This window comes from Panthera leo, chromosome C2 (genome assembly GCF_018350215.1).
Source record: "Panthera leo isolate Ple1 chromosome C2, P.leo_Ple1_pat1.1, whole genome shotgun sequence".
NCBI lineage: Eukaryota > Metazoa > Chordata > Mammalia > Carnivora > Felidae > Panthera > Panthera leo.
The window spans coordinates 80,455,465-80,480,744 of record NC_056687.1 but is presented as its reverse complement, the minus strand read 5'-3'; the positions used below and the strand labels follow the sequence as shown (position 1 = coordinate 80,480,744).

Below are 25,280 nucleotides of genomic sequence, written 5' to 3'. Positions count from 1 at the left end.
ACCAGATCTATATTCAGATATCCCCATTTGATAATGGGACCCCATTTGTCCCTGGTGGTATTTTGTTCAAATCAAAATTCAAGCAAAGTCTGCATATTGCATATGACATTTTTGCCTTTTAAGGCGTTTGTTTTTCATGCCCATTGACCTGTTGATGAAACTAGTTCAGTTCTGTAGAATGCCCTGCTTTCTGGCTTCTGTCTGTGGTGTCATTTAACTTGTTCTTTCGCCCGTGTTTTCTCAAAACTGGAATGACATGTAAGGGCTTGATTATATAACAGGTGAAACATTTTGGATGAGAGTTTTTCGTAGGTGGTGCTGTGTGTTTCATGTTGCCTCACATCAACCAAGAGGGGTTTGTATGTTTGTTTAAGATAGGAGAAACAATAGCATGTCTATGTGCTGATAAGCATCGTCTTTGAGAGAGGGATACATATGACGCAGAAGAAAAAGGGGAGATTTTATAGAAGAATATCCTTAAGCAGAGAAGAGTATGTAAGTTCTAGTGGCACATTGGGGCGCCTGGGTGGCTCAGTTGGTTAAGTGTCTGACTTTGGCTCAGGTCATGATCTCGTGGTTCGTGGGTTCGAGCCCCGCATCGGGCTCTATGCTGATGGCTCAGAGCCCGGAGCCTGCTTTGGATTCTGTGTCACCCTCTCTCTCTGCTCTCGCCACTCCCCCACCCCTTGCACTCTGTCTCTGTCTCTCAAAAATGAATCAACGTTAAAAAATATTTTAAAAAATAAATATGAGTTCTAGTGGAGCAAATGTTGGGTACAGCAAGTGTTGGGTGCAGCCAGTTCATCCATAGTAACGAGACATCATTTGGACATAAATGCAGGTAAGGTGAATAGCTGTGGTACAGAGGTGCACATGTGGTGATTCGATTCTGGTAGCTTCCTTTCTCTCTATGAGTAAGTAGCACGTTCACCAAGGAAAGGGGAAGATGAGGGGACTTTTCATGGGGATGAAGTCACATAGTCCTCTAGGTGAGTGGCAGGTGAATTGACTAGAAAAGTAGCATGTGATTACTAGGAAGCATAAAGGAGGCAGTTTATGATCATGAACTTGAGGCAAACTCCACTAAGTATCGTTTTTTGATTTTCTTTACATATGCAGCTGTATGCTCGCAGGTGTGGAGGGGCACAGAGAGTTGGCTTTAACCAGGATTGGGGTTTATCCAATATTGTGTGATGGGGGAGCTCAATTTAATGAGTGACTGTGGAGTTTAATCTGGGAAGGAAGGGAAGTGAGGCTGTGAAGGAAGTGCGAGACCATGAGAAGGTCGTAGGAGGAACCACAGAAGACAGTTGGAGGTCAGAACTAGTTGGACAAAGCTACAAAGATAGGAATGGTGTGTGGGGGTGGTGGTCCTGAAAATCAAGACTGTGGAGTCTTTTATGAAAATGATAAGATCGGAGATATGACCTTGGGGGTGAGTGGCTAAAGGCACGATCACTGGAGTAGAAGAGATTCACTGAGAGACCAGGGACTAGAACCGTCCTATAGGTGGATGTTGATATCACCACGAGTCAGGACAGAAACAGCGTGGGGAGAATTACAGTGAGCCAGCTGCAAAAATATTCAAGGGGTGAAGAAGAGTGTCCCGGTGGAGGCGAAATGACTTCACCGATGCTGGTAGCAGGTGGTGAGGTCTGCATGGGGTTTTGTGAGGATGAAATGAGCTGGTGCACGTGAAGTTCTCAGCACTGAGCACAGGCGCCACATGTCATCGTGGTTCTCATTCTGAATCTATGTGGTTCCAAAAAGCAGAGCTTAACCCCCTAGTTTATTTTTATGGGGGAGCTGATTTCTCTTCATTTTAAGACCTTCTAAGGGGCAGAGCTGTTCACAAAGCTATATGCGCCCCCCAGGAGGTGGTAAATTCCCTCTCACTCTGTGTATCCAACAGACAAAATAAGCTTCTGCAGTGACAGTGCTGCAAAGGGGATTCTCACAACTGAAGGTGACGGGCGGGTGCGAGGATGAGTTTGGATCTGATCGTTGAAGGGCATGGGGAATGGGGAAGGGTGGTGTCAGAGCTAGCTTCGCTGTTTCATTCAGACACAACTGAGCACGTCCCACTTATGGTTCCGAACCTGGCTAGATGTGGGGTGGCCCGAAATACACCTTAAAGGAATGCTCCGTCTGGGTGGGACAGACCTGCAAACAGCTAAATGTCACGTAGTCTGATGAGAGCCAGAACAGGCACAGTGGAGTTGTATGGATCTCTGTGGGGGGAGTCAAGAAAGTCTTCAGAGTCCAGGGACACATAAACTGGTGCAGGGGATGGTGGGGGACTGAGTGGGTGTGGCCCCGTGTGAACAGGGGAGGAAAAGACATTTCATCAGAAGGAAATTTACTTGCAGGGCAACAAAGGGTGCAAGAGCACAGGGCATTTGGAACGCCACAATTGAGTTACTCTGAGAAATTACTCCTCTTCCCTATTTCAGCTTACCCATGTGTAATCTGGGACAGTCATGGGGTGCACCGGAGGGGATGGTGAGGAGTAAATGAAGTGATGCCTATGGTCTTTGTCACAAGCCTATCGTAATCGCTATGGGCGTATCACCTTACTTGATTACTTAAACAATCCTATGAGATAGGGTCTTTTATTATTACTCCCATTTTACAGATAAAGAAGCTGAGTCTTAGAGGGTTGAGTAGCTTGCCAGAGGTCACGTAACTGGTGAGAGAGTTTGGACTCTTGCCCCCAATCTGTGTAATCCCAGAGCTCTTAACCTCAACCCCTGCATGCTGAGCACACGGCTAGTACCAAATAAATGGTAGCTGATGGCCAAAGTTTCTCACCCAGAGAATTGAGGATTCTAATTCCTGCAGCTGGTTGAGGTTCACCACCACTGCAGCCTTACGAGCAGCAGTGACTACTTCTGGAAGACTCTCCTCACCTATGGTAGATGGACATCAACAATTGGGCCACTTTTGTTTCAGCTACTTGGTTTTTGGAAATCGGGCAGGGAGTGGTTGTTACATCCTAGGAGGGCGAGTTGTTCTGAACAGGTGCAATCGATAGGGACAGGAAGATTTGCATTAACTATTTGTGCCCTGAATTCAAACAAGTCACATGGTCTAGCAGCTTGGGGGGGGGTTGGCAGCGAATCAGCACTCATAGGCAAGAGGCGTCACCTAGAGGGCAGGGGGCTACCCTCAGTGTTCCTCATGAGGGTGCCAAGAAAGAAGAGAAAGAACCTTTCCATCAGTGTGGCCTGAGGGAAGCATAGACCTCTGAAGGCCTGGTAATCTTTCACTCATTCAACAAATAATTATCGAGTGCTTCCCAGGTGCCAGACACTCATCCAGGCACTGAAGATGGTAGTGAAGAAGTCTGAGAAGGCTCCTACTTAAGGAGTTTACATTGTTAGCAGAGGAGGCAGCTGGTAATCAGATAATCATATGAACGCATGCGTAATTACAAAGTCTTATGCCACAAAGGAAACATACATGACATGAAAAGAGGAAGAGGTCTCAGAGCTATTTTAGGACTTGACCAGGAGTGCCTGGGCGCCAGTTCTTTGATCTGATAAGGAGCCCCCTGAGTTTTTGACAAGGAACACCACAAGGCACCTCTCGCTTTTGCCCTGTGTGACATACCCAGGGCCCGCCCACAGCTGTCCTCCTGCCGGTATGAACACCAGGCAAGCAAGGCGGGCGGGTGTCTCCTCCTGGGTCAAGGGAGGGAGGGAGTTGTGGCCACTCTGGCTTCCTCTGAGTTCTGTTAACGCTGCATCTTCCAGGACAGGCTTCAAGGCCAGCCCAATAGTGTTCGTGGGGTTGATACACAAGGTTGAAATGTACTTTCAGTGTTGTCCCTAACAGTTTTGCCAGTAGCATAAGAAGCGTAATGAAGTCAGACTGAAAGATGAGAACTTCTCTCTGCTCACCAGTTGCTCATCAGGTCTCAGTCAGGTACATTTTTTTCCTAGATATTTGGACGTGAGTAACTTTTAGTCACAACGATGGATGCACAGATAACATTCTCTGTTTCACTTTTTTTTTGTTACAGTGTTTGAAGAATTTTCCCCCTGTTGCTACATAAATTCATACACAATTATCTATACATTTTGTATATTATTACGTATTACCTTGTATATTTTAAGTTAATTAATATTGTGTTATATATGTATATTTCCTTTCTTTTTTTTTTTAAAGTTTATATATTTATTTTGAGAGAGAGAGAGAGAGAGAGAGAGTGAGCGAGGAAGGGGCAGAGGGGAGAGGGAGAGAGAATCCCAAGCAGGCTCTGCACGGTCAGCACAGAACCTGACATGGGGCTGCAGGGCTCAAAAACTCATGAGCCGTGAGATCATGACCTGAGCTGAAGTCAAGAGTCAGACGCTCGAATATCGAATTCTGTTTGTAGCTTTTTAAAATTTTATTTATTTTTGTAATAGTGTTCCAACTCTAAGAGTAATGCATATACGTTTTAGAAATTTTGGAACATACAAAAAATTGTAAAAGCTGAAAACATTATTCTACCATCCAGTGTTGTTTTGTTTTTTTCTAGTCCTTTCACATGTACATTAAAATTTTTATTTTTTGGATTTGACTAGAATATTATATATAGTTTTACAACCTATTTTTTCCAGTTAGCATTATACTGATAGAAATTTCACATATCACTAAGTGTTCTTTGATAAGAAATAACTTAAAAATATATTTTTTAATGTTTTTATTTATTTTGAGACAGAGAGAGACAGGGCATGAGCAGGGGAGGGGCAGAGAGAGAGGGAGACACAGAATCTGAAGCAGGCTCCAGGGTCCGAATTGTTAGCACAGAACCTGATGTGGGGTTCGAACTCATAGACTGTAAGATCATGACCGGAGCTGAAGTCTGACACTTAACCGACTGAGCCACCCAGGTGCCCCGATAAGAAATAACTTTGAAAAATCTGTCTAGAGTGTATTTAGGGATGAGCTGAATCTTCTCTCCCCAAATTGCTACTTACCCCTACACCAGTGACTAAACAATCCTTTTCTTTCCCAGGTTGCTCTGTGGTGCCTGCTTTATCCTTCTAGCATGTTCTTATCTAATATAGGTCTGTTTCCAGGACTTCTCTGCTATTCCCAACCCTGAGCTCAGCACCTGTAATGGGCTCTTGTCTCTTTGTGTTTCTTTTTTTGAGCCCTCCGGGCTTCCTGGATTGAGTCAAAAGACTCTCAGAGGTGCTTGACCACCTTGTTAATCTTTAACCCTGCCCCTCCTGGAAACCAGCTCTTAACCTCCTCTTTTTTTTTTTTTTTTGCTTCTTTTTCTTTTTTGGCCTTTGCAGATGTGTTTTGATCATCCTGAGAAAAATGAGCCTTGGCCTCCAGACCCCATAAAGCCAACCTTCCTCCTATGGAGAATAGTGCTGGTTCCTGAGGACCTGCCGGGCCTGCAGCCCCAGGGGGATTAGCCGGGAGCAGGTAAGGAGACCTGGAAGCTTGGACTATGGAGCAGCAAAGGGGTACATTCCTAATTAAGAAATGGGGTGGTAGAATATGGGGCCAGGAGTCACAGGGTCTCGATGTCTCACTGCGGCTTCGCTGTTTTCCTCATGTATTATGTGTTCCGATTCGGTGAGTGGTGGGAATAGGTGGTTTGCCTGTTTTTATAAATGGGAAGTGGGAGACTTGAAGTTATTCTGTGATTCAGCCCACCTTTTTTGAGCACCTACTTTGTGCCAAGTCCTTCCTTTGGTACCGGGCATGTAGTGATGAGCAAACCAGGGCAGGAACCTTACTTTGACCGGGGTTTTCTTACTGTTGGTTTAGTGTTGGCTTGTTCTTTTTATTTATTATTGAAAAATAATTTTTAATGTTTTATTTATTTATGTGTGTGTGTGTGTGTGTAAAGAGGGAGGGAGAGAGAGAGAGAGAGAAAGAGAGAGAGAGAGAGAGAAAACGAGTAGAGGAGAGGCAGAGAGAGGTAGACACAGAATCCGAAACAGGCTCCAGGTTCTGAGCTGTCAGCACAGAGCCCAATGCGGGGCTCGAACTCATGAACCACGAGATCATGACCTGAGCAGAAGTCGGCTGCTTAACTAACTGAGCCACCCAGAGGCCCCTGGCTTGTTCTTTGTAGGTGATAATGTGGGTTGTTCCTGTTCTTCTAGAAGCCTGGTGGGGGTAGCAAAGATTTATTGACTTAGTCCCATCAGTTCAGTAAGCCTTTATTGAGTACCCAGTCAGTTTCAGGTCCTGTGTGGGACACTGGGGTTTCAGGAATGAGCCAGGAGGGGTTCCCCTCTAGCAGGGGGTCAGCAGGAAAAGTGAGCATTGCTTAGCACCTGATATAAACCCGATGGGGTTCCATGGGAGGGCAGAAGCAGAAAGGTAACTCTGTCTGGTTGACAGGCAAGTGGACAAGCGAGAGACTATGGCAGTGCAAAGGCCCAGGGGCTAAGACGTCTGGAAAATCCAAAGCTTGGTGTGTTTCCCCAGAGAAACAGGGGAGAAAATTTTACTACTCCTTTCCTTCAGTTTGGGCTGCTTAGATGGAACTGCTTTAGTCCCTGTCTCTTCAGAACAGCAGGAGAGAGGAAAAAGGGTCTTGAAATACTCTGTGTTCATGACCAGAAACTCCAGCCAGTTTTTGGACTTGGAGCCTGAACAGAGGGTGGTGTTAGGAGACCTGGGGAGCCCTGAGGTAAGCTTTCCGATGAGTGCACTGGGGCCATGACCCTAAAGGCTGAGGCTGTCTTAAAGTGGCAGGACTGTTGTGCCGGGCTTTTTGGAGGAGGTCTTCTTTTTTGAGACCCTCAACCTTGGGACAGTAGGTGATGGCCAGAAGGTGACCACCAGCTCCTTCCAAGCCTCAGCTTCTAGATAGTGAATCAGGTCCTACCTCCCTACCTCCTGTTTCATTTCACTCATACATAGAAGAGTTAAGTCCCAACTTACTGCACTGCTTTCTAGTCACACATGCAACTTTGGAAATTCTTCCTTCCCTCCCCTCTCCTCCCCTTCCCCTCCCTTCTTCCTTCCTTCCTTCCTTCCTTCCTTCCTTCCTTCCTTCCTTCCTTCCTTCCTTCTTCCTTCCTTCCTTCCTTCCTTCCTTCCTTCCTTCCTTCCTTCCCCTTTCCCTTCCCATTCCCTCCCTCCCTCCCTGCTTCCTTCCTTCCTTCCTCCTTCCCTTCCCTTCCCTTCCCCTTTCCCTTCCCCTTCCCCTTCTCCTTTCCCCTTCGCCTTCCCTTTCCCTTCTTCCTTCCTTCCTTCCTTCCTTCCTTCCTTCCTTCCTTCGTTCCTTCCTTCCTTCCTTCCTTCTTCCTTCCTTCCTCCTTCCCTTCCCTTCCCTTCTCTTCTCTCCCCTTCCCCTTCCCCTTTACCTTCCCCTTCCCTTTCCCTCCCTCCCCTTTCCCTCCCTCCCTCCCTTCTTCCTTCCTTCCTTCCTTCCTTCCTTCCTTCCTTCCTTCCTCCTTCCCTTCCCCTTCCCTTTCCCTTTCCCTTTCGCTTTCCTTCCCTTTCCCTCCCTCCCTCCCTCCCTCCCTCCCTTCCTTCCTATAACATCAGTTCTTTCAATTATAAATGGAGCTAATATGATTTCCTGTGCTTACCTGACAGGGTTATTGTGGATCTTATAAGCCTAATTTTTGTGAAGGGGCTGCCTGAGGGTAAAACAGTGCACACTGGTCAGGGCTGGGACATTGCAGATGGCAAAGGTGTTTTTTTTCCTATGATTGTCTGTGGGTTAAGTTGTCCCTCTAGGGACCCTGATTTCTGAGTTCTGATTTCTGAGACCCTGATTTCTGAGTTTGGTCAACACTGACATTTCATTGTTTTTCAACACAGATGTCTTTTAGTGCAAAGACCATAAACTTTTAGAGTCAGATAGACCTAGGTTGGAATCCTGGTTCAGGCACTGACTACTGGTTGACTTTGGAGAAGCCCCGTAACTTTGCTAAGCATCAGTGTTTTCATTTTCTCAAATGGGGCTGTGAATATCTATCTCATGGTATTATAGTAAAGATAAAATTAGACATTGCAGGGGTGCCTGGGTGGCTCCATCAGTTAAGTGTCTGACTTTGGCTCAGGTAATGATCTTAAGGTTCTTGAGTTTGAGCCCCGCATTGGGCTCACTGCTGTCAGTGCAGGACCCACGTCGGATCCTCTGTCCCCCTCTCTCTCTGCCCCTCCCCCGCTTTCTCTCTCTCTCTCTCTCTCTCTCTCTCTCTTTCTCTCTCTCTCAAAAATAAATAAACATTAAAAGAAATAAATTAGTCATTGCAGCTAAAGAGCCTACCATACCATACTGGAGGCACTTTTTAAATGCTCCTTTCCCTTCTTCTGAGTTCTTTAGCTATTGTAGTCACGCGATTAGCTGGGCTGAGTGTCTGAGGAAATTGAATTCCTTAATTTTCTGACATGTAACAAGGCCCCTCCCCGATTTCATGATCATAGGTTTGCATTTTTCTCCCTTTGTACATTTCGTCACTTCCAAAACTTCTGCAGCCCAAGGCGAGAGCCCATTCTCCCCAGAGCCACTGGTTCCTATGGTACTTCCCATGGGTTCCAGGAACGGTCTGGAAGCCACTTACATTGAAAAGTCTCAGATGAGGACCTGAAAGTCAAGTGTTCTACTCTGCCATTTCTCCCTGTCGCACATGGCGTCCACATGGCCCTGAGCCAAGGGGCTGCTCTCTGGTCTGTTCAGAACACTTGCTACGCCTTTACAATGACTTGGTTCAAACACCATTTTTTTCTGGTCCTCCTAGTAGTCTGTGCATGAGAGAGGGATTACTGTACGTAAACCTAGGTGCCGACAGGTTTAGTGACTTGCCCAAAGTCATCAAGAACAGAGAGAGAAGCCAGGTTTTGTGAATACCTAGTCCAGTACTCCTATGTCTTGGGCCAGATATCCTTAGCTGTGGGTTCCATGGGAAGGAACTATGGGTCTCTAGTGGGTTAGCAGAACCCCAGAGGTGATTGCTTAGACTCATTATGGTAAATAAACCCAGTTATTTAGGAGAGAATTTAATGTTTTCCAAAAGATACAGATCATTGTTTGAGTTCAAAGTGCTTCCATTTGCCATCTAGTTACACAATTAATTCCGGGAAAGCCAAGTAGGTCTTTACCCAGATGTAAGGGGGCATATTAGGCTCTATGTGTGTCATAAAATCCACATTCCAGAACTTGCAACAGTTTAGTGCAGGTTTATAGTGAAAGAGACACGGATTATGGACCCCGGTGCACTTGGATTTGAACTTCGATGCTACCATTTACTCAGCTTTGTGACCCTAGGCACTTCTCTTAACCTCTCAGAGCTTTGGGTTGCTAACCTATGAATATGGAGACTCTAACACCTTCATGGCTAATGATGGTCAGGGCGTCTCTGCACGGCTCAGGAGACGCCCTTCCCTTTAGACACTTGTGCACGTGGTACTGGCTAGGGTTGTGCATCACAGGGGCCCTGGTTTATGGTGAAATTAGATGAAATGCCATCGTAGGTGCTTCCTGCGTCTTTGTTTTTATCTCCTGAGTTGGTCACGTGTGTGCTGTCTTACCAAGATTTCCTCTGCTTTACCATGAGGGGGGTCAGCATCCTGCCACCGGATAGTACTCTTGCGGGGCACGCCACGAAACTGGATGTCATGTTGTGAGCTAACCGTCGGTGGTCTTCTCATGTAGGAGTCCAACACCCAAGCCCTTAGAGAGGTGCGCCACACCCAGGTCTGTCTGTCACAGCCCCTGTCTGTGGACCAAGGTCTCTTTCTGGCAATTGGTTTTTAAAGTTTATTTATTTATTTTGAGAGAGAGAGAGGCAGAGGGAGAAAGAGAAAGAGAGGGAGAATCCCAAGCAGGCTCCGCACCATCAGTGCAGAGCCCGACCTGGGGCTCGAACTCACAAACTGTGAGATCATGACCTAAGCCCGAATGAGGAGTCAGACACTTCACTGACTGAGCCACCCAGGCACCCCTCTTTCTGGCAATCTTAAAAAGGATGCTGGGCCCCTTAGGATTTCAGGGAGTTCGGACTCTTGTGATGTAGACCAGTTATCCTGCTCTTCCTTCTTTCTGCTAGTTTTTCAAGCATGCGTGCCTCCACCTGACAGACCACGCAAGGCCCTAGGAACCCAACGATGTGTAAGATATGGTTCCTGACCTCACCTAGCTCGAGAGTATAGTCAGGGAGCTAGGCCAAGACAATGCAAGACCAAGACTTAGGGCGTACGAAGGAGTCGTCGGAGAATACAGGACATGTTTATGGTTCAGAGAAGAACAAGGGGTGTCTGAGGACTGCTTGTCTACATTCAGAGCCCAAACCGAGGCCGAATGCAGACTTCAAGCTGCTGTGGGCCGCGGGCCTGGTGGGAAGTGGACCAAGGTTGGAAGTGAGTCTCCTCACCCTGAATCCGCTGCCTGGCTCATCGTCCCACCTCTTGCCTGTCACTACTTTTAGGTTTCGTTTACCTAAACAAAGGTTTGTGTACCTAAACAAAATTTTTGCCTCGTCTTACCTCTTTTAGGCCTATTTCCTGCTCAGAACAGAGTGGCTACCTTGAGCACATCTTTCATTATGATTCACGCCAACTTGAAGAAAAAGTTCAGCTGCTGTGTGCTGGCCTTTCTGCTGTTTGCAATCATCTGTGTGTGGAAGGAGAAGAAGAAAGGGACTTACTATGATTCCCTTAAGTTGCAAAGCAAGGATTTCCAGGTGTTGAGAGGTCTGGAGAAACAGGCTGAGACTTCAAGCAGCACCCAGGACCCCCACAGGGGCAGCCAGGCCCTCAGCAGCCCCCGGGGCCCAGCCAAGGCCAAGCCGGAGGCCTCCTTCCAGGTGTGGAACAAGGACAGCTCTTCCAAAAACCTCATCCCCAGGCTGCAGAAGATCTGGAGGAATTACCTGAATATGAACAAGTATAAAGTGTCCTATAAGGGGCCAGGGCCGGGGGTCAAGTTGAGTGCCGAGGCCCTGCACTGCCACCTCCGGGAACGTGTGAACGTCTCCATGGTAGAGGTCACAGATTTTCCCTTCAACACCTCCGAGTGGGAAGGCTTCCTGCCCAAGGAGAACATTAGGACCAAGGCTGGGCCGTGGGGCACGTGTGCTGTGGTCTCATCGGCAGGATCTCTGAAGTCCTCCCAGCTCGGCCGAGAAATAGGTGGGTTCTGGGGTGTTAAGGTGAGCTGAGCAGCCAGTGCCCCCGTGGAGCTGGGCATGTGGGTGGGACTGGAGAGGAAGGGCCCACGTGCGGCTCCGTGGACTGGCAGAGTGGGCCCACGACAGTGTTTTTAGGCCTTCGTGTAGGAGTCAGAGGTACCATAGGGCAGCTGAAAGGGTGGGGATCCAGGCTGCCAGCATCTTTATCAATGAGAGCAGCTTTGCTTGTCTCTTTTTTACTAATTAATGGATTAATTTCACTTTAGAGAGAGAGCATGAGCAGGGGGAGGGAGGGGCTGAGGGAAAGAGAGAAAATCTTAAGCAGTCTCCGCGCTCAGTGCTGAGCCCAACGCAGGGCTCGATCCCACAACCCTGGGATCATGACCTGAGCCGAACACTCAACCTACTGAGGCACCCAGGTGCCCCTGCCAAATTTTATTGTAAAGCTATGACCACTATAGGTGCAAGAGCAGAGAGGATGAGTGTCCAGGCCTTTGAGTCAAAGGACCCGGTTTGTAGTGACAGTGCATTGTTTATCAGTTGTGTAATCTCTGAGCCCCAATACTTAGCTCATCAGTTGAATGGGAACAGTAATTGTCCCGACGTCACGGGATTACTGGGAGGATTAAAAAGCAAGGCACGCTGGGCACACAGCAGGTGCACAGTAAGCGTTATCCCTGTTGGTTATAATGTTTTAGAAGTATGCTATTGTTTCAAATGAAAATGCAAACAAATCTAAGAGACCTTACATATACGTGTATCAAAAATATTTGAAAATTACTGTGCCCACCATTGGCTGGTTTGAGGCTGGAGACACGGCACATTATCACAATCCCTCGGGCAAACAGTTTTACAAGGGACACAAAAGGAGCCATGAAACTAACCTTACTTTGTTTGGTCTTCTGGACCCACTGCAGTGGATATTTCCCCTCTAGTCACTTAAGTTATCCGCCCCAAACCCCTGTTAGTGGTGCAGTGTGTAAGAGCAAACCATTTGAAACCATCCAATATGTTCAATAGTGGAGACATAGCTGGACAGGTTCCAGGTAGAGTGGGAAGGCTATGGGAGAGGCATGCTGCCTGATGCTCCCAGGCCTTCAGCAAAAGGCCTACCCCCTCTCTTTCCCCTCTGTATTCTAAGCTCCTGCTCTGTGTTGTTGATAGATCCGTGAAGGAATAAAAGAATGAATGAGGGATGCCCGGGTGGCTCAGTCAAGCGTCTGACTCTTGATTTCGGCTCAGGTCATGATCTCACAGTTCTTCAGATCGAGCCCCACATCGGGGTCGGTGCTGACAGTGCTGAGCCTGCCTGGGATTCTCTCTCTCTCCCTCTCAGCCTTCCTGCTCTCTCTCTCAAGATAAAAAAATAAACTTAAAAAAAAAGTTTATAAAGAATGAATGAATTCCTTGAAACATTTGTTAGGCTAAATGCCCAGAGGAGATGCCCTATTAAAAAGCAGAACATTTGAAGTCCAACGTGCAATTTTTGTTACGTCTCAAGATCAAAGTTTTTCCAGGGAAATACACAGTTGAAACTATAACTCTAGTCTATAGAAAAAGGTTATTCTAACGTTTATGCAAATCACTCCAAACTTGTATGCGGTGCATAAAAATACAGATGGCGGTTCCAGTTCATAGAAGTATCGGGCTGTCCCTGAAACCGCAACGCAATTCTGCCCCGGTAGACAGTGATGATTTCATGTGAAAAAGAGCATCAGCTAGCACCTGGGATATTCTAAGCATGACCACTACAGAGCAAAAATCAGGAAGAAAGAAAGGATGGAGGAAAGGATCCATTCGGATGAACAAAAAACCTCCACACTGAGTTTTTAGAAAACACAGCCCCAAAGAAACCAGAAAGGCAAAAGCAGAAGTGGGGGTGGGGCCAGTCACCTTGGCAGCTTTTATTAGGAAGTACTGACTATTTGGGGAAGCACAAAATGTGATCTCACCACTTCTTTCTGCTGCAGAGAATCCCATTTGGGTCTACTTTTCTTCCTTTGAGAGCCTTTCAGACCATTTTTCCTGGCAGTTATGTGCAGGGAATAAAAAAGGAGACATATGACCTCACCTGCTCCAGGACCTTCCAGAGCCTGACAGAAGAGGAAGGCTTCCTGTGCTTTGCTTTCTTTAGCCTGATTCATTTCACAAGGATGGAAAACACATTCTCTCACAATAAGGGAACTAAGGAGCCTAAAGCAACTGCATTTCTTTGTGTTGCACATAAAGAACATGTTGCACATGTTTATAAATATGGACATGTTGCACATGTTTATAAATATGGACAGGCTTTCCATCTTTATTAACTGTGAAGGATTTCTTAAAAAAGCAAATTGATAGATTCTGACTTTTAACCTTGTGGGGTCACAGAGACCTCTAAGAATAATTGGCTGGAAGCTGTGGACTTTCTCTCTGGAAAAACGCGTAGACTGATTTAATACACACACACACACACACACACACACACACACACACTTTATACACACCTAACCCACAGGTATTTTGCACATGATTTTAGGGATTCATGAATCCCATGAAGTTGGTCCACAGTCCCCAGGTTAAGAATGCCTACTCCCGTAATCGTTTTCAAACAGAAAGGCTGAAAATTATTCAGGTAGGTGAGGCCAAAAGAGACAATTAGTCCTCATGTAATCAGTAAAATTACAGAATCTCAGGACCTGAAGATACAGTAGGAATCAGTGCTTCTATTATTTTTAAATATCCATTATAGTGTTGTGCTTATTGGTAGTGACAGAGCTCACTTTTCTAACAAGATCTTCTGCAGAACAGCAATATTTTAAACAGAGACAGCGGGGTGCCTGGATAGCTCAGTCGGTTGAGTGTCCAACTCTCAGGTTCCAGGGTCGTGGGATTGAGCCCCACATCGGGCTCCATGCTCAACATGGAACCTGCTTGAGATTCTCTCTCTCTGCCCCTCTCCCGCTCACTCACTCTCTCTCTCTCTCTCTCTCTCAAATAAAACATAAAATAAAAATTTTGATGTGATGAATCCCTTATCAGCTTAAAAAAAAATCCCTTCATATTCTCACTTACTTGCTCTCCCATAGGAGAAGGGCATTCTAGTTGAGAACTTCCGGGGGAGAAGTGCCAGGATTGTCTGAGCAGTGATGGTGCTGGTGGGTCTGATTTGAGAAGAGGCAGAAACTGGTGTCTAACTAGAAATGACCTTGAGTGATCAGCAGGTGCCAGAGTTTCTAGCCTGGGAGCGGGCTGTCTCCTATCACAGGGGAGCCTGCTTCTAGAGGAAGACAGGTGCTGTCTTGGAAATGCTGAGTCTGATGTGTTTGTCAATTTCCTGGGTAGATATCTATGCGATTGGGTATTTGATTCCGGGGCAGGGTCAGGGTGGGAGATCAGATTGAGGAGTCCTTTGTGCTGAGGTGATAGTTTAGTCCAGGAGAGGGCTGAGGAGAAAACCTAGAGAAAGTATACATTCAAGAGATGGAGAGGGGCACCTGGGTGGCTCAGTCGGTTGAGCGTCCGACTTCAGCTCAGGTCATGATCTCGTGGTTTGTGAGTTCGAGCCCTGCGTCGGGCTCTGTGCTGACAGCTCAGAGCCTGGAGCCTGTTTCAGATTCTGTGTCTCCCTCTCTCTCTGCCCGTCCCCTGCTCACATTCTGTCTCTCTCGCTTGCTCACACTCTGTCTCTCTCGCTCTCAAAAATAAATAAACATTAAGAGGTGGAGAAAGAACAGGGAAGGCGGAGACATTCAGAAGGCCAGTGAGAAGGAACAGGGAGAACTGGGTGTGTGTCATATGCAAGGCAAGGGGAGTGGAGTTTGGGCAGATTCTGGGCAGGTGGAGTTCTTGTGCAGAATGAGGACTGAGAAGACATCCCTGGATTGTGTAGCTCAGAAGGTATGATTGTTTGTATCAGGGATCAGCAGACATTTCCCATGAAGGGCTGGGCAGCAAATATTTTTGGTTTTGAGGCCATAGAGTGTCTCTCACAGCTACTCAACTCTGCGGTTGTAGTGGAAAAGCAAACTAGACAGTAGTAAATGAATGAACCTCATTATGTTCCAATAAAACTTTATTTGCAAAACAGAGAATGGGCCAGTTTTGGCCTTCAGGCCATAATTTCCTCGCCCTGATGTGTATTATATCTAGTTTTCCTGACCAGAACCAGAATTCAGCTTTCCAAATATGCTTACATGATTTATTAAGCTCATTTGAAAATACACAAAGAGGTTGGTCTAAACTATGATAAAATTTCTTTCATTATTATTTCCAGCTATTTAGAGTTACTATACCTGGAGGCGGTAGATTTTGGTGTATTGATGAATTTACTAATGAGCTGATTCTGTTGAATATTCTTGGCATGCAGTTATATCCTGAGCATATGGTGGTGCATTTATTTCTTCATTTTCTAATTTGTGTCCCTCTCTCTCATTCTAAGTTAAACAGAAGTGGTGGCCCCTGTTTTCTGCAGCCTTCCCTTGCAGGGCTCATTTGCTGGGCTCCCAGTAGCTGTGGATTTTTCCTGGCGACTTCCCGGAGGCCTATTTGATTTCAGAACTTCTTTGCCTTCACTAGCAAAGCACTGTTTTGGCAAACGAGGATGCTGTCCTCTTTCTTTATGAGCCCAATTTAGTGGCCTGTTTTAAAGTTTTCTTCTTTGATTGATTTTTTTTTTTCTTCCTTAGAATAAAATCCAGACTTCATACCTGTGGCCTCCACAGCCTGTGTGGCCGGGTTCCTGCCAGCTTCTTTAACGCATCTTTTCTTTCTCTCACCTCACTCGTCTCCTTACTCTCCTTAGGGTCCCCACAGTACTGCACCCTCTGGCTGAAGTATACTTCCCTAAACCCTTCTTGTGCCTGGCCTCCCTTTGGATGGCAGCAGCACGTCCCAAATCATCACTCCATACAAAGGAGATCCCTTCAGGGCCCCTGTTACACAGCTCACTTTATCTGTGCCATAGTATTAATCACAGTCTGTAATTATCTTGAGTAGAGGTTGCTGGGCTCATTTATTGGTTTCCTCCTTGCAGTAGATTACAAGATCTAAGGTCTAAGGGCAAGGACCTTATTATCTTTCTTGCTCATGGCCATTGTCTCTACCACCTAGAACTGTGCCTGACAGAAATAGGTGCTTAATCAGTATTTGTTGAATGAACAAAAACATGTTTCCTGATGGTCAATACCAAGGATGTATCCTAAGCCTCTGGTGCTGGGTGTTCTCCATTTAGCCCTCCAGACCCACTCTCTTCCTTTTCCTGTCTGACTCTGTGCCCTGGGAATTTACATTTGGGACCGTGTCAGCTGGGCTTCCTTCTCCTCTGGCTTTTATTTGGGACTGGACAATACAAGTGCTGCTGTAAAACTGAGAAGGGAGAGAGTGAAGTCGGAGTGCCTGTCCCCCCCGCCTCCTGCCCCCAGCTCTTTCCGTGCAGAATAACCACAGGGTGCTTCTCTCCCCGACTAAAAGTTCAGCTCCTTTCAAGCAGCCCTCTCTGTCTCTGAGCCCTGCTCTCTCTCTTTACCCTCAGGCCGAGAAATCAGAGGCAAGGAGGAGAGAGAGGTTGAGGAATCGATTCCCTTCTCACTGCCTAGACATTAGCAGTAGCTGTATTCCCCTAACAGCCACCAGTCCCGACAGGTGGCCTTCTTCAGTTCAGGGCCTCTGCTCTGCTTGCCACGTTAGGTGCAAGGGTAGGAATGGCTCCCACTGTGGCCATCCCTGGGGTTTCACCCATTCCTTGTTGATTTCTTTAACTTCTACCTGCCGGGTGCCTGGGTGGCTCAGTCAGTTAAGCATCTGACTCTTGGTTTGGGCTCCGGTCATGATCTCATGGGTTGGTGAGTTCGAGCCCCCTGTCGGACTCTGTGCGGACAGCACGGAGCCTGCTCAGAATTCTCAGTCTCCCTCTCTTTCTCTGCTCCTCTCCCACTCGTGCTGTCTCTGTCTCTCTCAAAAATAAATAACGAAACTTAAAAAAAAAAAAAGTAAATTCTACCTACAACTTTGGAAATAGTCCTTTTATTCAATTCTCAGTTACTCCATCTGAGTTTGTCATTTTTTTGGTACTGGGGTGCTCAGATTAGTCGTTTGCTCGCCTGTGAAATGGGGGAGCTGACTAAGTCAAGTTCCTGATGCATCTACGTTTCTGGTGTGATTACCGCCGGTCACTTTTGAAGCCAGTGACCAGTTCTGCCAAATGTGTTGCAATCTGAGTTGTGTAAAGATACGCCTTCTGCCCTATTTGCAGTTCAGTATGCCTGCCCTGTAAGCTGATAAAGTGCGGACTATGGACACGTCATGTAACTTCCGAGCCCATTTTGATAAAATTTGTCCTAGGATTAAGATCAGGTTGTTTTTGTGGCTGAGATGTCTAGACTCCTGAGGCTTAAGACCTAGATTAGAATTGAAATAAAGAGGGAGGATTTCATCCCTTAACTCTATGGGTATTCTTTTTTCGGATCGTCTTGTATTGTCCCGCCCCCCTCCACCTTTTGATGCCACCTCTGTGGATGACGAACCACCCCAAATAAATTTCCCACAAGGAGGGAAATACAACAGCAGAGAATTGGGCTGACCTCCAAACCCTGTGCAGATTTTACGGGTGAACCCCAAACTTGCTTGATCAAGTAAAATGGGATGAGCTCATAGGAGGTTGGCTCAGGGTTGGGATAGATCTTAAACGTCGTTAGTTCTCTCCTCCATGAGATTGGTCAGTGCCACGTAGAGAAACTTCTCCAGGTCTTTCAAGCTCTGCTGAAACAGCTACAAGGACGGGGAACTAGAGACAGGGAGTGAATGGATTTTTAAAAACATGGCCTGTTTGATCTTGCCTGGATTTAAGACATTGCTTCTGACAAAGAGGCTTTTTTTTTTTTCATTTATTTTAGTATTTTTAAAATTTATTTGTTTATTTTGAGAGAGAGAGACAGCAAGTGCATGTGCGAGCATGGGGGAGGGGCAGAGAGAGGGAGAGAGAGAATCCCAAACAGGTTCTGTGCTGTGAGCACAGAGCCCGATGACACAGAGCTCGATCTCAGACACGAGGCTCGCTCTCATGAACCGTGAGATCATGACCTGAGTCGAAACTAAGGGTTGGATGCTCAACCGACTGAGCCACCCAGGTATCCCAAGAGGTTTTCTTTTTAAGTAGAAAATGTGGGGTTCAGTTTAGATCTACGACCTGCTGTTCCGTCTCTGCCACCACCCGGGTTTGTGACCCTTCTTTGGGCCTCAGGTTCCTAATGGAACACTTAGGGAGGTGTCTTGGGTGCCATAATAAATGCTTCCAATTCCCTGAGCACTGCAAGCTTTTCAGAGTGCTACGGGGACTTTGCACGCGTGGGTTACCCTGAGCCTACGGTAGAGTCTTTGTTTTTCTGACAGGGATTGAGAAGTATGACCTACTGGTAATACCAAAAGATTATTTGGTTTGCTCCTTTGGTAGCTGGAACAGTGATTGCACTTTCGGTAGCACACTGGCCCCGTTCACTTTTCTGTTGCGCCCGGGCACACTGGAACCATTGAGTGGATTTCAGGGATGCCACAGTATGAGCCTCCTTAGCTTTCTCCGTGGCCGGGCGGACAGGTGGTCCTCTCTGTCTGCAAACGGTACCTGATTGCCCCGTACGCATGTGACCCTTTCCCCCTGTGTGTCCTGATGGGATAAAGATTGGGAAGTGTTATTCTCTCACCCCTCCCCTTCCTCCTGCCCTCTCTCCCTCCAGACCATTCTCTGTTTCTTCATGTTGCTGGTGCTCATCACCTCTTTTCTGTTTCCTTGTGGTTTATAGATGATCATGACGCAGTCCTGAGATTTAATGGGGCGCCCACAGCCAATTTCCAACAAGATGTGGGCACGAAAACCACTATTCGCCTGATGAATTCTCAGGTAAAATTTCTTCTGTGCAGCTCTGGAGTGAGGGAAGGACCACAGGATGGGCTCTAACGTAGAACCCATCTGCTAGGAGCACATCCAAGATGCCAAATGAATTAAGTCCCATGACCTTCCTGAGTCCTGGATTCCTCACTGGAGAAGGAGAAGACAGTGATCCCAAGATCCAACCTGGTGATGTGTTCATGAAAAAGCTCCCGGGGCATTAGCTTGTATTAACGGAGTTGTCCAGTGCCCGGAGAAAACAGAGTTATGCAGTCCCCGTAGCTGCCAGGTTATATCCGGAGTATTGCATGAGGGACAACATAGCAGAGAATATCAGACAGTGAGGGCTGCTGTGAAAAGTAAGTGAAGCAAGAATGTGGACATGCTTCATAAGCTGTAAAATAGTCTGCAAATATTGAAAGACACCATCACCACATGATTATGTGTTATATGGCGTTAGAATTCATGTATTACCTCATGAATTCCCCTAGATAATTGGCTTCCTGAAGTATTTCCAGGTAGCATATGCTGATTTCTCAAAACGAATAGAAACTGGAGCATACTCTTGCCACAGAGTTCTGTTAATAGATTTTAATTAGTGGTTTCAAAAAAACCCCAAAAACTGGAAGACATGAGTATCAAAACTAGCATGAGACGTCTGGACACCCATTCACCTCACTCATGACCGTCAGTGTTGTCTGTTCTCTGAGTAAACACACAGACTTTGGCTGTTTTACGTCAGTGTTTAGACTCTGTCCGTTGCCTGGGACTCCGTGGGCATGGAATGCATTCTGGGGTGATCATCATGCCCTTTCTGCAGTGTTGCAGGAGGCCTGCATTTCTCCACTCCTCTGCCAGGGCTCCACTTCTGTTTTTCTCAGACAGTGATCTCTTCACTGCCTGCCCTTGAGGAACTCCCCAGTGGGCAGAAGCTGCCTCCTACATGGCCCACTTTCCATTTGAGGCCCACACTCCTAGGAACCTTTTCATGAGGGAACTAGGATTGATGAACTGAACTTCTTTGCAAGTGGGTGCCATCTTGTTTTCCATTCTTACTCAAATCCCTTGATGATGATGTCACTTTCTGTCACTGTTCTATCCTCAGTAGACTCTAAGTGCTTTCAGTTCCTATTTATTATTTAACCGTATACTTTGGGTTCGAGTCTACTTTTGTTATAAACTATAAGAGGGCAGATTAAAAAAAAAGATAGAATGGTCAGCAAGGGGCTTCCTGAAGCACGTGGCATCAGAGCTAGACTTTGAAAGATGGGCAGGATTTGGAGAAATAGTGATAGGGAGGCATTCTAAAAAGTGGTATTGGCAGGACAGAGATGCCAATAGGAAATGAAGGAGACATTCAGACAGATCTGGCTATCGTGGGGGTGGGGTATGGATTTGTGTTGCCCTGTAGAGGCAGATGAGGCTAGAACTTCCTGGCTGCTTGGACCCTGCCAAATCTAGGAAATCAGGCAGAGGAGTTGGGATGAGATTTTCCTTCTTTCTCCTTTTCCTTCTTGTAACCCAGTCCAAGAAATCCTGGAGCTGGAGGGCACCTCATGAAGTGCTAAGGCTTAACCTGTACTTCTATGTAAGATGGTTCCTGAATATCCAGGAGAGATGTTTATTCTGCTTCCTTCTCTCCCTCCCATCATCCCCTTTCACAACTATGGGCAGTACTGAGTGGAAGGTAGGAGGCGGTATGTAGAGCCACCTAGGGTTGAAACCCGCTCTGCTTCGTAGTGGCTAAATGATCTTGTGGAAGTTACTTAAGCCTCCTCCGTCTGTTCCTCTGTGGAGAGGGGAGGATAATAGTACCTTCCTCACAGCACAAGGTCGTTATGGAGAATAAGCCAGAACACCATGCCGAGCACCTCGTACCCGGCACATACATCGATGGATGATGGCCACTCTTACGTTTACGTGGGCAGACACTGAGATGGGCTTGGGGGATACAGTGGGCCCTTTCATGTGCTGCCTACAGATACAATCGTCATGCAGGGACATAGAAAGTTGCAACAGAGAACTGCAGAGGACAGGATCAAAGTGCTACCAGGGCCCACAGAGGGAAATTTTCCCTGATCAGGGATATCAGGAGTTGCGAGGGGGTGACACAGCTGTGTAGGCATAGAGGATGAGAAGGGCTGGGGCCTCTCACGAAGAGGCAACAGCCTGGGTAAGGCCATGTGTGGAAGGGGACAGGGGAAGGCGAGGGCCCGGGGAGGGAGTAATGCGCATGGGGGGTGTGGTGAGCGCTGAGGCTGAACAAACGTAAGGGTGCTCCGAGCCAAGGCGCTGTGGTCAGGAGTATCCTCGGCGGCATGACCAGACTTGCGCTTGGCAAACATCGCCGGCATCCGTCTGAGCAGAGGCCCTGCAGCGTGTGGAGAGAGGCACAGTTAGGAGGCACAGTTCGCCACAGTTAATGAAATGCCGGTAGTTGCCGCAGAGTAGAAATGAGGGGGAGGGTGGGAAGAGAACAGGTTCAAGAGCTATTTGGCATCTGTGGTCCACAGGTGTTAGTGAGGGGTGAAGGGAGAGGGGCAGCAGGTGGTACCGGGCTTGTGTGGCTGGCCGGCCGGAAGTCACAGGGATTGTAAGTAACTTGAAGACGTTTTGGGTTGTGAGGGCTAGGGTCAGAGAGGAGGGTAGGATAGAAACCATGGCTCTGGATAGGGTTGATCGGAGCTGCCTGGTAGATACCTGTGAAGAGATGTCAAGCAGGCAGCTGTACAGAGGGGGCTGGAGTTCAGTGGAGGGCTCTGGGCCGGACGTGGGAATTTGCGAGTCATCTTTATCCGTGAGGCGATGAAACAGCGGGGCCGGATGAGAGCATGAGGGACAGGGTGTAGGCAGAAGTTCTACGCAGGGCTTTGGGTAACAAAAATAGAAAGAGGAGGTCATCAGCACTGTCTCTGCTGAGGCCAACAGAGGTAAAGATTGAAAAACACTCTTCTCTCATTGGCAAAAGCGAGCAGCTGTCGGGGAGAGTGGTGAAGCCAGAAACCACATTGGAGCATAGGGTCAAGGGTGAGCGGGAAAGGCAAATGTGGACAGTTCTTTCACGAAGGCTGGCTCTGAAGGGCAGAAGCGAAGTAGGACGATAGCTGTAGAGGGTCGAAGGCTCCAGGACCAGTTTCTGTTCTTCTCATTCTTTAGATTGGAGAGAATGGAGTACGTTTAAAAGACAGTGGGAAGGGAGTCACAAGAGGGCACATGCTACGTGGTTACGCTTACATGAGGTTCCTAGAGGAGTCAAATTCATAGAGACAGGAAGTAGAACGGTGGTTTCTGGATCCTGGGGTGGGGAGGAGGAATTATTGTTTAATGGGTGTAGAGTTTCAGTTTGGGAAGATGAGGAAGTTGTGTAGATGGAGGGTGGCAACGGTTGTGTAACAGCATGAATTGACTTCATGTCACTGTGCTGTACGCTTAAAAATGGTTAAAATGGATCATTTTATGTTGTATTTTACCACAATAAAAAAAAAGTTTTTAAGTCAGTGAGGAGAAACCAGTTAATAGAGGGAGGAAGTGAATATAGTAAAAAGAGGCGATAATAAGTAAATCATGGGGAGGAGGGAGTTGATCCAAAGCCCAGTTGAGGATCAAGCCCCATGGGACGGAGTCAGAAGGGAAGAAGCCTAGGAAAAGTGTAGCTGGAGGTGGTTTATAGTGGAAGGATGAAAGGGCTTCTTTTTTCTCTGCAAAGGAGGATGTAAAGAAAAGGAGGCTTTTTGTAGGGAGGCTGAGGGGAAGAGGGATTTCTGTAGAGGAAGTTTAAGCAAAGAAAGCAAAGAGGAGAGCAGAGGAAGGGGCCAGCTAGAGGAACAGAGCAGGATTTCCAGGCCATGCTGGGCACTTTGGGGCTGGAGAGTATGACCTCGGAGAGAATAGGTATGATCTCCAGACTGGTAGGCGGCAGCGATCGAGAAGAGAGAGCACGGAGGAGCCCTGCAAAGTCTCTTGGATCTGGGAGGCTGCCCTCTTCTTAGGCACCTCTTCCAGATGATTAGTGAAGACGTAAACCCCCATCCTGTAAATATTTTAGTTTAAGGCTATGGTAGGTTTGCCTACGAAGTTCTTCCAGGCTGGGGAGAGAAAGCCTACATCGCGTGCATGGCCAGAATGTGTGCTGATTGGATTTCAACTGGGACGTTCTCTGATCACATACAGGGGCTTATCCTGAGACCATAGCCTGTGCCAGTTGTTCAATACTTGTTTCAGGCCCAGGTTGGTATGAGCACCATTTCAGTGAGGCCATTTCAGTGGGGACACCAAGGCTCGAAGAGTCTCAGTGAGTTGCTCAGGGGAGAGCAGAAAGGAAACGTTAGAGGTGGGATTTGGATCAAGGTTCATTTGCCAATTTTCTGGAAGAGTTTGTGTAGAACTAGTATTCTTCTTTTTCTTTTTTTTTTTTTTTTTTTTCTTCTTGAATTTTGGTAGGTTTTGCCAATAAAGCCATCTGGACCTATAATTTACCATGTGGGAAGTTTTTTTTAGCTACAAATTCAATTTCTTTAATAGACTTAGGGCTAATCGTGTTACTTGTTCCTTCTTGACTGAGCTTTGGTAGTTTGTGTCTTTCAAGGCATTTGTTCGTTTCTTCTGAGTTATTGAATTTATTGGCCTAAAGTTGTTCATAATATTCCCTCATTATCCTTTTAATGTCTACAGAATCCGGTGTGATGTCTGATGTGATAGGACATCCTTTGTATTGGAATTCACAGGGCGTAAAAGGACTTTGGAGATCAACTAGCCACGAATTCATGCCACAAATTCTCATTGATTACCTGCTCCGTGCCAGCCTCTGTGAAGGGAGCTGGAATTCAGCAGCCCGCAACAGCAGTAAAACAGAGACAGACATGTTCCCTGTGCTTGTGGAGCCCACGATCTTGTGGGGTCATTTCATTTTCCAAACAGGATGACCGAGGCCCAGGAAGAAAAGGTGGTCTGCACAACCCACATAGGGTAATGGCAGACCCGTGCAGGATGAACGAAGGCCTCGTCACAGCTGGGTCAGGCTCTTCCCTGGCTCCCTGCTGGTGCCTTCCCAGTCCACGCCTATCTCTACCATCATCCTGGTTATCCATCTCATTTATTGCCTGGCTCTCCCACCATGGCGTATGGGCTCCAAGAGGAGGCGCGTTTGTCTGTTTGGTTCACTCTTAAACCCAAATGCCTGGACCAGTGCCCATTATGTAGTCGGTGTGCAATAAATATTTGTTGAGTATAGTCCAGAGAACCTTCTGCTCCTTCAGTGGACTGCCTCCAAACTTCTCCAAATTCTTTAAAAAAATTTTTTTGAGCTTTGTATTTGCAAATACTTGAAACTTTCAGCAAAGTTGCAATAATATGACCAAAACCAAGATTGCCTGTATAGCCTTTATCCAGACCCTATTACTTTTTCATTTTACCCCATTGCTATATCATCTGCTCTTTTCATTCTTCAGAATAGGTTTTCATTTGAGAGTAAGTTGTATATATTGTAGATATTAATTCCTGAGGACAGAAAGTTTATACCCCTCCCCCCCACTATATCAACTCATTTGTTGAAGCTCTAACCTTCAATGTGATTGTGTTTGGGATGGGGTCTTTCAGAGATAAATATATTTCGATGAGGTCTTGAGTGTGGGTCCCCGTGATATATCTGCCATGTGAGGAAGGTGGCTGTCTACAAGCCAGGATGGGCAGCTCTACCAGGAACCAAATCTGCTGGCGCCTTGACCTTGGACTTCCCCAGCCTCTAGAACCATGAGAAGTAAATGCCTGTCGCTTAAGCCATCCAGTCTATGGTATTGTGTCATAGCAGCCTGAGCTAAGATTTGTTGGTACTGAGAAGTGGGGTGCAGCTATAAGAAAACCTAACAATGTGTAGTGGCTTTAGAACTGGGCAATTGACAGAAGCTGGAGGAGATTTGGAGGGCATGCTTGAACTAAAGATGCTAAGGGACATTCTGGTGAGGACTCGAAAAGAGGAGAGCCAGGGTGCCTGGGTGGCTCAGTTGGTTGAGCATCTGATTGTGGCTCAGGTTCTGATCTCATTGTTCCTGAGTTTGAGACTCACATGAGGCTCACTGCCGTCAGTGAAGAGCCTGCTTCGGATCCTCTGTCTCCTTCGCTCTCTGCCCCTCCCCTGCTTGTGCACATGTGTGCGCTCTCTCTCTCTCTCTCAAAAATAAACATTAAAAGTTAAAAAAAGATGGGAGCTGGAGAGATAGCTTCTATCTTTCTAGAGAATATGGAAATAATCGTGAACAGAATGCTGGCAGGTTATATGGATGATTAAAGGCCATTCTGGTGAGATCTCAGGTGGAAATGAG

General features: G+C 46.9%; 1 protein-coding gene across 9 annotated transcripts in view; it reads left to right on the top strand.

Moving 5' to 3' along the window:
• The window catches only part of ST6GAL1 (ST6 beta-galactoside alpha-2,6-sialyltransferase 1), a 119,191-nt gene that overhangs the window by 80,238 nt on the left and 13,673 nt on the right, over window positions 1-25,280 (top strand). For 7 of the 9 annotated variants that reach the window (XM_042955015.1, XM_042955017.1, XM_042955012.1 and 4 more), the window contains 3 exons: window positions 5,292-5,427; window positions 10,468-11,103; window positions 18,878-18,975. In XM_042955015.1, the coding sequence (XP_042810949.1) occupies window positions 10,518-11,103; window positions 18,878-18,975 (684 nt within the window). In that variant the 5' untranslated portion in view covers window positions 5,292-5,427; window positions 10,468-10,517. Of the gene's footprint in view, window positions 1-473; window positions 496-3,491; window positions 3,644-5,291; window positions 5,428-10,467; window positions 11,104-18,877; window positions 18,976-25,280 lie in introns of those variants that run through there. The other 2 variants (XM_042955018.1, XM_042955019.1) reach the window with 2 other exon arrangements.